The sequence below is a fragment of the Carettochelys insculpta genome, chromosome 13 (assembly GCF_033958435.1).
Source record: "Carettochelys insculpta isolate YL-2023 chromosome 13, ASM3395843v1, whole genome shotgun sequence".
NCBI lineage: Eukaryota > Metazoa > Chordata > Testudines > Carettochelyidae > Carettochelys > Carettochelys insculpta.
Genome location: NC_134149.1, coordinates 1,115,572 through 1,126,092, shown reverse-complemented (window position 1 = coordinate 1,126,092; position 10,521 = coordinate 1,115,572). Strand labels below are relative to the sequence as shown.

Sequence of the window (10,521 nt, the reverse complement as noted above, 5' to 3'; positions counted from 1 at the left end):
CACTAGTCTCAAGATAGTTGGTAGCTCTTCGAAAGCCTAGCTCCCAGTTACGTACTTGTAGGAGTTCAGCTTTCACATAAAAAAAATAAGTGAAGTTTCTAGTCTCCCAACTGCAGAGGAAAACTGAGTATATGCGCCAAAGGCATCCTAAAATTAAAAGTATCAGAGGGGTAGCTGTGTTAGTCCATATCCACAAAAACAAGAAGTTCTAAGGCACTTTAAGCTTTTGTGGGCAAAGATCCACTTTCTCAGATGCATGTACATCTGACAACAGCTTATGGTCCGAAAATTGTTAGTCTATAAGGTGCTAAAATTAAAAGGGAAACCTTGAATCAACCCTAAAAAGCCATAGCTTTTGAATATTCGGGTCTAGCCCCTAGGAAAAGCCAGTCGCTTGTGTTCCTATAACAGGTCAGAATAGATCATTTGCAAAAGCAGCATTTTTCTGGATACACTTATGGAGAAATGGTCATCCAGCCAGCAGGCAGAGGTAGAACTAGAGGAATCTAGGGTTTCTCCTTTGTGATTAGTAACAGTTATGTCTGCCTCATCCTGTGGCAAGTACAAGCAAAAACCCACACCACTGACATCAAATTATACTGATTGGTGGGATGGAATCACTCAGGTGATTCCACCGGGAATTCAACAACTTCCACCCCAACATCAAGCTCAGCCTGGACCAATCTACACAGGAGATCCACTTCCTTGACACTACCGTGCTTATACACAATGGACACATCAGTACCACCCTGTACCGTAAACCCACTGACCGCTACTCCTACCTCCATGCCTCCAGCTTCCATCCCAGACACACCACACGATCCATCGTTTACAGCCAAGCACTTAGATATAACCGCATTTGTTCCAACCCCTCCGACAGAGACAAACACCTAACAGGATCTGCACCAAGCATTCCTGAGACTGCAATACCCACCTGAGGAAGTGAGAAAACAAATCAACAGAGCCAGACGTGTGCCACGAAGCCTCCTACTACAGGACAAGCCCAAGAGGGAAACCAACAGAACACCACTAGCCATCACCTACAGTCCTCAGCTAAAACCTCTACAGCGCATCATCAGGGATCTACAACCCATCCTGGACAATGATCCCCCACTTTCACAGGCCTTAGGAGGCAGACCTATCATTGCTCACAGACAACCTGCCAACCTAAAACAAATCCTAACAAGCAACTATACACCGCACCACAGTCACTATCTCAGGAACCCATCCATGCAACAAACCTCGTTGCCAGCTCTGCCCACATATACACACCAGCAACATCATTACAGGACCTAACCGGATCAGCCACACCATCGTGGGCTCATTCAGCTGCACATCTACCAATGTAATTTATGCCATCATGTGCCAGCAATGCCCCTCTGCCATATACATCGGACAAACTGGACAGTCCCTACGTAAAAGAATAAATGCACACAAATCAGACATCAGAAATGGCAATATACAAAAACCCATAGGAGAGCACTTCAATCTCCCAGGACACACAGTAGCAGATTTAAAAGTAGCTATCCTGCAGCAAAGAAATTTCAAGAACAGACTCCAAAGAGAAATTGCTGAGCTACAATTCATCTGCAAATTCAATACCCTCAGCTCAGGATTAAACAAAGACTGTGAATGGCTGGCTAAATACAAAAGCAGCTTCCCCTCTCTTGGAGTTCACACCTCCAGATCTACTGATGACAATACAACTCAGCCTGCCTGACTGAGCTAACCTCGTTATCCCCAGCCTTACTCTGGCCTATTTATACCTGGCCTTGCAGATTTCCAGGACCAGCATCTGAAGAAGTGAGTTAACTCACGAAAGCTCATGCTCTAAACTTTTCTGTTAGTCTATAAGGTGCCACAGGACCCTTCGTTGCTCTACAGATCCAGACTAACACGGCTACCCCTCTGATACTCAGGTGAATACAGGAGCTTGTCATCTCTAGAGATTTAATGCTGAGTTAATTGTTACCAAAAGCAGCTTTATGGGATGACTTCTCATTTCAACCAATTTCTTAGCAGCAACTGCAAAATATACTGCCCAATTCAGCACAGCAGCTGATATTCACCCAACTGGGGCACAGTGGTGCTGCTGGCACTTGTGCCTGAGGTGCACAGGCTAGACTACAAGGGGATCTACAGGCCACTCAGCCTACCACAACTAGCCCTGGCTGCATCCCCAGGCATACTAGTTCTCATGTCACAAGCATGTAACATGTAGGGGAAAAAAATTTTCAGGGGGTCACAACATACAAACATATTGGCTTCACAGTGGTTTAATATGAACAGAACTTGGACATTACGTTAGACAGCAGAATGAAGACAGTTTGTGAATTGAAGCCCCACATCAAAATATATAGACAGCAGAAACAGCCTTCAGTCACTCAGCACTTGTACATGAATGGAGTTTTTAAAAAGTGATTATACAGGTCATAAAGGCAGCAGATTGCTTCAAACAACAAAACTTTAGCAAGGCAGGGCCATATATACCACTTCAATCCAAAAAGCAGTGACTGGTCAGTGCAGAGTCATGAGGGGAAAGGAGACCTAGAGACTCCACAACCTACTTCTAGAACCCGCTCCTTGTTCGCATTACAAGTCAAAACCCACCTTTCAAGAGGTGTCTCAATCCAGTGCCAGATTATATTTATTTAATTCCCTTTCTGAATTAGCCACTCAATGCATGACTCCCCGGAGCAGCTCTCTCCAGGCTGCTTCAGTAACTAACTACATTTGGGTTTTCCAGCCCTACCATTCCACCCTGAGGCACCAAAGCTCCTCTCGTGTGTGTGTGCGCGTGTGCGTGCGCGTGTGCATGTGCGTGTAAAATCCATGGACGGGAGAAGAGTGGATGCCCTCATGGAGAAGTTTGGCAGGAATGGCTGAGGACATCGGGGGGGGGGGGGGGGGGGCTAGTCATCCCATTTATTGGTGAAGATGGAAAGGTCAGGTCACTGCACAAAAGCAGCTCAGTGAAGTTAAGAGCTGCTGCCTCCTAAAGCCAAGACACTTGCTGCTTCTTAATATAGTGCATTTGCCCCTGAATTTACCTCCTCTGCCAAGTTCTTAGAGACACTATGAAGCAAATGGTAATCCTGGGCCTGATTTTTGGAAACCCCTGAGCAAAGAGCTCAGATTCCTTATACAGTTACTCCAAGGGAATGTGTATTGGCAATGCATCAGTTCAATTCACTGGGACCTCTCAAAAGGAAAGTATTCTTAAAGCACGGTTGCTTTACTAGTCCCCGTGTCTTTTCTCCACAATACAACAGCAAGCCTGGCCTGCAAAGCCACCATAGAGAGCAGAGGAGAAGAGAAAAGGATGAAGATGGCCAATTATTTGTGCTGCAATTCCCACAAGGCACAACTGGAAGTGCCAATCACTGATCCTCTATTCAGGCTTAGGTGACAGGAATGCTTCTGTGTATGAGCTGAATAGCCCATCAGCACTATGCAGTCCAGGGTAACTGTGCCCCATTCCCTCTTGCACCCTTCCCCCCACTTCTTCTCAGATGGGCAGTGCCTCTCCCTCTAGATACAGGGATCGGAACCAGGTCTTTGGAGAGAAACGACCCGTGCAATTCTACTCACACCATCCACAGCATACCGGTTAAGATCCCAATCTGTATAAGAGCAGCTAGGGCATTTTCTGCCCTCATCAGCTCTCCATGCTCTGCTGTGTGGGCAGCCCACGCTCAGATCTACCCACCTTTACAACAATACCAGGCTGCACTCAGAACACCTAGTGAACTTGCCAAATGTCCCCCTCAAAGCTGCCAGCAGCGTGTTGGCGAGGAGAGGGAGAAACACTGCTACGTTGAGCAGGCCCGTAATGCAGGAGATCTGGAGCCAGTCTAAGTTGAACTGTGGGTCTCGGCACTTGCCCAAAGCATAGGATGAGGGTTTCAGGCACAATACAAGGGGATTTATCATGGGAAGAGACTGGACATCCTACCTGCCACCTGCTTGTTCAATTTTTTGTTAAACCCCACTAACATCCTAAAACTTGCTGTCGTCACTGACCTACATGACAATCGCTGTTCTGCTCTGGTGTTCTTTACAATGCTTGAGGCTGCTTGAAAAGGGGGTGAAGGATGAGGCTGAAAGGACATCTTAGACCCTTTTTCAAAGTAGCCTAAACAAACTGTAATAATGCCCTAAGACAGCACATGCCCCATCCTCATACCTACTCACTCCTACCAGGGGTGCACCACAGCAGATTCCTGGCTTAAGTCTTCACCCCCTTGGCAAATATCAAAACTCATCTGAACTCAACACTGCTGCCAGATACAAAAAAGAAAAATACTGGACAGACGGGGAGGTTCAGAGAGGAAAAGCTGGTTCAGGAGAGAGAGATTTAGTGTAAAAATAAATGTCATTTCTGCAGGAAGGTGGTGGAATGGAGGAAGACAGATCATCAGCATCTCCTACTGGCGGACTTTCCCTGGGACGTAATTCCTATCTATAGTTTCCTCTTGCAAGAACATGTGTAAGCAGCGCTCATTCTGTGCCAGTGGGTGGCCAGCGATTCTGCAAGGAAACAAGAGGAGTGGTTAGCACACATGCACGAGCTGGAACCCCATCTTAACAGAGTAAAGGCCTCGGCCATATAGCGTGGAGGGTGCAATCCACACCTCTCACCAGGGCAGAGAAGTGTGGAAGTGCTCATGACAAAAGCAGTCATTGTCAGCTCTGCAGCCTCACCATACCAGACTAGCACAAAAGGAAGATGGCGGGCCCAGGATTTTACACACTCCAGTGCCATACTGAAGTGTGCAAAGGTATCTAAACAATTGCTCCCTCTGGCAACAGTCCTGCAGATGCAGGACACAGCCTCACGGAGAAGAGAACTGCGTTGCACATCAGTGCTCTGTTCCAAGGATGTGATTGCCCGATCAGATTCTGGGGTAGGAGGGTTGGGGGCATTGGCAAGGCTCTGACAATGGACAGTCCTCCTCCCCATCCCTCTTCCCAGGGCTACTGACCTGCATCTGAAGTACAGGGAAAGCCCTGGACATGAAGCTTACTTGTTAATAAATTGTTCTAGTCCCTGCCTTCTCTCCTCAATGAAAGACTCCTCGAAGATCCCCTCATCGCCTCGAAATGGCAGCTGTCGTTTCAAGGCTTTTCCAGGCAGTGGTGGCACTACAATCTAAAAACACACACCAGGATGAGATCGCAGAGTAGCAGCAATGCATAGGCCCCTCAAGTGGTTACTTCCACAACAGTCCCTCTGGTCCCCAGGCTGTGCTCCTACACCATTCACTAGCTTGCTGGGAGAGCAAAGCTGCCAATTCTGGCAGCTCCTCATTTCCTGGAATGGCAGTCCACAGCACCCTCTCCTGCAGACCTGCACAGCTCTCATAGGCCCAAGCTGGTTAGAACCGAGCTGTACAGGAGTAGAATTGGGGCAACAGTAACAGGGATCGGTCTGCATGCAGAAGCCCTCACCTTACTATCGCGCTCCAGCTCATTCTTCAGCCATTCAAAATCACTGTATCGCCTCCTCACACAAGACTCTTTCAGTTTGAAGATTGGGAGGTTTGTCTACAAGAAAGGAGAGGTTGTTAGTTGGAAGACTGACAGAGAACCAGGCTGACTTGACTTCTTCCTACTGAAGCCTGCAGAGATGCATTCAGAGGCCTGAAACCCCATGGCTACTGATGGGCAGCCTAGGCTAGTGATTGACCCCCAAGGTTGTCATAACCAGGATGGCAGGTTGAACAGTAGGGGAATTTTTCCAACTACACTTGCGTAACTAGAATTTGGGAGGCATGCCAACTCAACTGTAGCAGTATTTTGACTGGACGCAGAGGGTGCGTATGGCTCTCGGTCAATGTTGTGTGCAGCCAATACACCCCTCACGTCATGTGCATGTCACTTTAGTAATATCGGTAGGAAAAAAATCCGTGGATGGAAACCAGCAGAATCTGGCAACCGTATACAAAATGTCTCGTAGGACACACAGAGCCTCACATGCTGCAAGTTGCCTACCACTGCTCCAGACACTTTCGGCATTGGAAGTCAGTAAAGAGTGCACATAATGCTGCAATGCATGGGAGCAATTGCAAGCCCTCCTGAGACTTGTCAGAAAGCAGCATGCATTTTTCAAGCTACTCTGAGCAGAGAGCAGTGAACTGTTCACCCCAGCATCCTTCACACTCCCACAAGCTATGCTTCCAGGTGCAGTGTCCCTTTTGAGGGCACTGATGGTGCCCATTTCGCATGTGCGGTATGAAAGTACAAGAAAAGGCTAGGCTTCAGTTCTTATAGATGTTCACCCTTATGTGTTCCAAACAGCATTACAAAGGAGATGCATGGCCATACACCTCACCCCCACACACCAAAACCTTTCTGGAGAGGTTCAGGAAGAAAGTTAATCCCAACTACATCCAAGCAACATGTGGACTGCTGAACAGCAGCAGCAGCAAACCACCTCACTGTCAGGAAAGGCTTTTGCAAGTCTAGACTCTATAAGATCTACCCAGGCAATTGCATGAATTTTCCCAGCACTGCATTAACTCAAAAGCCTGATCTAAAACCTGGTGACTAAGGCAACTCCACTTTCCCAATGCCTGCTCTGTCTGAAGAAATTACAGAACTTTATGGGGAAGGTGAGGGAGAAGAGATGGTAACAGAAGCTCATGGCTGAGCTTTTTAGTGACCAGATACACCCTCATGCTGAATTGACTGTCGTACAATTACTACTAAAGCCTCCAATTAGTTTTCAGAAAGGACAGCCATTTGGGACAGAGCCTGGTGCCAGGAGGGACTAGAACTGCAGAGAGCAAACACTGATCCCCTACTGTTCTCAAGCACAAGGGTGAGCAAAGTGGGGGAGATGCATGACATGTTTAAGGGGGGTGCAGCGCAATCAGCTCTCCTGCCCCCTGCTTTCTCCCCTGCTGCCATCACCAAGGGAACACCCTCAGTCACTGGGCCAATCAGAATGCTCAGAGGCCCTAAGCTAGTGAGTTCCCAGCTTGGTAAGGTGGCTGCAGTGACCCCCACAGCCCATGTCACACTGGACCCTGGCAGTCCCCTCAAGACACTGGTGTGGAACAAGTGCTGCCTGTCAGGGTGCAGGGCTGCCTTCAGCCTGGTGCCACCGCCATCCATCAACACATCAGAGACTGGGGTCACCAGCACCCTGCCCTACAACAGCACTAAGTTCCATGGCTAGAAGCACACTAAGGGAAATGCCTACAAAGTGGAGATAGTGATGCAGCTGAGCCCCCAGGGTCCCCCCCTTGAGACACCCAAGCACCTCTCCACTTTAAGTCCCCCTCATACCCATCTGGGGTCCTCCATCAATGTACCCTTCCCCTTTGGGGTTCCCCTCCAGTCCCCCCAGCACCCTCTTCTTGATCAGCCCATCCCCTTTCTGAGCACTGCCCCCAACATCCCTTCCTGTGGTTCTCCCACAGGCTGGGCTGGGGGAGGGGGCCTGGCTAATTGCAGGGCCAAAAAGGGGGGCCTGATGTAAAAAGTTTGCTCAGTGCTGCTCTAGTGGACTCCTCTGGCTGACAGAAGAGCCAACAACAATCTTATGAGCATGGGGCTTATCAGCATGCAACCCTCAGATGGAGGGTCGGTCATGGAGCATGAGGAGGACAGGACAATTAGCTAACAAGGATGGACTATATCCTCTAAGCAGCAAGAAATATCTTCCATGGTTTGGAAAGTACCCGCCACACTGACTGCAATCACAACATACACAATCCCACAGGAGAGGGGAGTAAGTGTTCAGGGGCAGCTTCTCAGTCTGACTTTCTATTGCTCATAGCAGCATGGTGAAGCTTGGCATCCTACAAGGACACCATGCCCCAAAGAGCTCCAAGGGATGTTGGTTACACAAGCACTCAGCCACTCTGATTATGCAGTCTGTACTGCACATTCTACTGTTTCTAAATAAGCATACAAGTTTAAGACTAAAGGGGATCTATAATTGGCAGATAATTAGAGAATGAAAATACCAAAGCCACTCAACACTCAGTTACCTAGAAAGACTTAACTAGCAGCTAGTCAAGACAAAGTCTCCTCCCCTAAATATGGTTCTTTCTCCCTACCCCAGCTGGAGCCAATGCCCCCAGAGAGGCAGCAGAGCACTGGTCTTGGTTTGTGAGCAGTGCGCAAGAGAGAAATGTTCTCTACATTGCACTTGGACTCATCATTGCCAGCAGAATCTCTCTTAGCAGGACTGAGGTGTGCACACCACCACCACCCCTCTTGTTTACATTATAGAATGAGAATGCACAAGGTTTGTGCAACATCGCAGCAGACAGCTGATAAGTTTTCCTCTCAACATCCAGTAGCCATTTGGATTTATCACCTTTACTGCAGTTCTAAAGAGGAATCCAATGATAGAAATGGCAGGTGTATCCCCCTCAGAGTTCACTAATTACAGGGGCTTTGATCAACACTGGGGTCAGAATGGTGTTTTCACAGGGTTTCAGGCACTGGACACAAGGATATGGGGAGATCCTACCACTCTCATCAGAAAGCAGCTGTGCCAAACAAGCTGGTAGAGCCCGTTTCCCTAGACACAACTTGGCTGTAGGAATACTCTGACCTTGGATTCCTTTTTCCACAATTCAACATGCAGACAGAGACACTTGTGAGGCTGAGGTCCATGTGAACAAGCAAAACAGAGTGAAACGGGCCAGGCCCCTGTAGGTGCATCTCCACTGCTGCTGGGAGCAAGCCTCCTGCCCAGGCTAGCAAGGCTCAAGCGAGCCCACGACCAATAGCAGCGTGGGGTCCCGCAGACCGAGCTGGAGGTCAGCAGGCTGGAGAGCCGGAGCTGCTGCCAGAGCAGGAACGGGCCTCCTGCTATTTTTAGCCTGCCAGCTTGGCTTGGATGGCATTACCGGGCTCCCAGCCGCACAGCCTCCGTCTGTCCCAGGCGCAGTCCCCGGACCCGGGTTATTCCGCGGCCTGGCTAGCGGGGAGCCGCTGCAGGCCGCTCCTGGGGCGAGGCAGCAAACGCCCGGGAGCTCCCTGCGCAACGCCCGCCCGCTCTCTGGCGAGGGGAGGCGGCGGGGACGGGGACTGGGACTGGGACTGGGACAGTCCCCCCGCGCGGGAGGCGGCGGCGGCGGCGGCGGCACCCCAACCACACAGCCGAGAAGCCGAACTAGGGCCCGCTGCCAGGCCCGCTGCCAGGCCGCCCCCGCCCCCCCGGCCCGGCCCGGCGCGGCGCGCACCCGCATGCGGAGCTCGTAGCTGGTGTAGCGCGCCCGGCCCACGCCCACGGTCTGCGGGTTGAAGATGTCGATCTCCAGGAAGTTGCTGGGCGGCCCGTACGCGTCCGTCAGGTCCTGCGGCTTCGCGTTGAGGCGCCGGGTATCGGCCACCGCCGCCTCCGACATGATGGAGCGAGCGACCCCGCCCGCCGCCGCGCGCAATACGTAGCGGGCCTCCCGCCGCCCCGCCCGCACTACGTCACGTGACGTCACGTCCGCCGTGCCGCCCCGCCCCCGCCCAAGCGCAGCTCCGCCCACTCGCAATGGAACGCAACTCCCGCAGCGCGTCGCGCCGCCCAGGGCGGGGCCGAGTAGCCGGGCGGCCGCTGCAGGGCGCGGACCCCGCCGGGCGGTGGCGCTGCGCCCGCTGTGCAGCTCCCTCGCTCCCCGCGGGCACTGCCGAGCCCGCCCACAGGCCAGCGCCGGGGGCGGGGGGCGGAGCCATTGCGCTGCCTGCGGGGTGCGCTCACGTGGGGCCGCGCCGCGCCAGGGGCGATGCCGCAGCGAGGGGGGCGCGGGAGGCGGGCACGTTCCCGCCGCGTGTTAGCGAAGGGGCGGGCCGGTCCTGGCCCTAGTCCCTAGTCCTAGTCCTAGTCCTAGTCCCGAGCCCTGGCCCTGCCCCTGCCCCTACCCCTAGCCCTGGCCTTACCCCCATCCCCCGAGCCCTGGCCCTGCCCCTGCCCCTGCCCCTAGCCCTGGCCTTACCCCCATCCCCCGAGCCCTAGCCCTGGCCTTACCCCTACCCCTGGCCCTGGCCCTGCCCCTAGCCCTGGCCTTACCCCTAGTCCTGGCCCTGGCCCTGCCCCTGCCCCTAGCCCTGGCCCTGGCCTTACCCCCATCCCCCGAGCCCTAGCCCTGGCCTTACCCCTAGCCCTGGCCTTACCCCCATCCCCCGAGCCCTAGCCCTGGCCTTACCCCTAGCCCTGGCCTTACCCCCATCCCCCGAGCCCTAGCCCTGCCCCTACCCCTACCCCTAGCCCTGGCCCTGGCCTTACCCCCATCCCCCGAGCCCTAGCCCTGGCCTTACCCCTAGCCCTGGCCTTACCCCTAGTCCTGGCCCTGGCCCTGCCCCTGCCCCTAGCCCTGGCCTTACCCCCATCCCCCGAGCCCTAGCCCTGGCCTTACCCCTAGCCCTGGCCTTACCCCCATCCCCCGAGCCCTAGCCCTGGCCTTACCCCTAGCCCTGGCCCTGGCCTTACCCCCATCCCCCTAGCCCTGGCCCTGGCCCTGCCCCTGCCCCTAGCCCTGGCCTTACCCCCATCCCCCGAGCCCTAGC

The 10,521-nt window shown here is 52.8% G+C and overlaps 1 protein-coding gene across 1 annotated transcript; it reads right to left on the bottom strand.

Moving 5' to 3' along the window:
- Window positions 1-2,260: 2,260 nt before the first annotated feature.
- Window positions 2,261-9,418, bottom strand: SNX12 (sorting nexin 12). The gene is made up of 4 exons (XM_075007508.1): window positions 9,207-9,418; window positions 5,452-5,547; window positions 5,028-5,152; window positions 2,261-4,530 (listed from the first exon to the last, which is right to left on the bottom strand). Exons 1-4 carry the CDS (start codon window positions 9,369-9,371, stop codon window positions 4,428-4,430), a joined length of 489 nt encoding a protein of 162 aa, XP_074863609.1. The 5' UTR covers window positions 9,372-9,418; the 3' UTR covers window positions 2,261-4,427.
- Window positions 9,419-10,521: the final 1,103 nt, after the last annotated feature.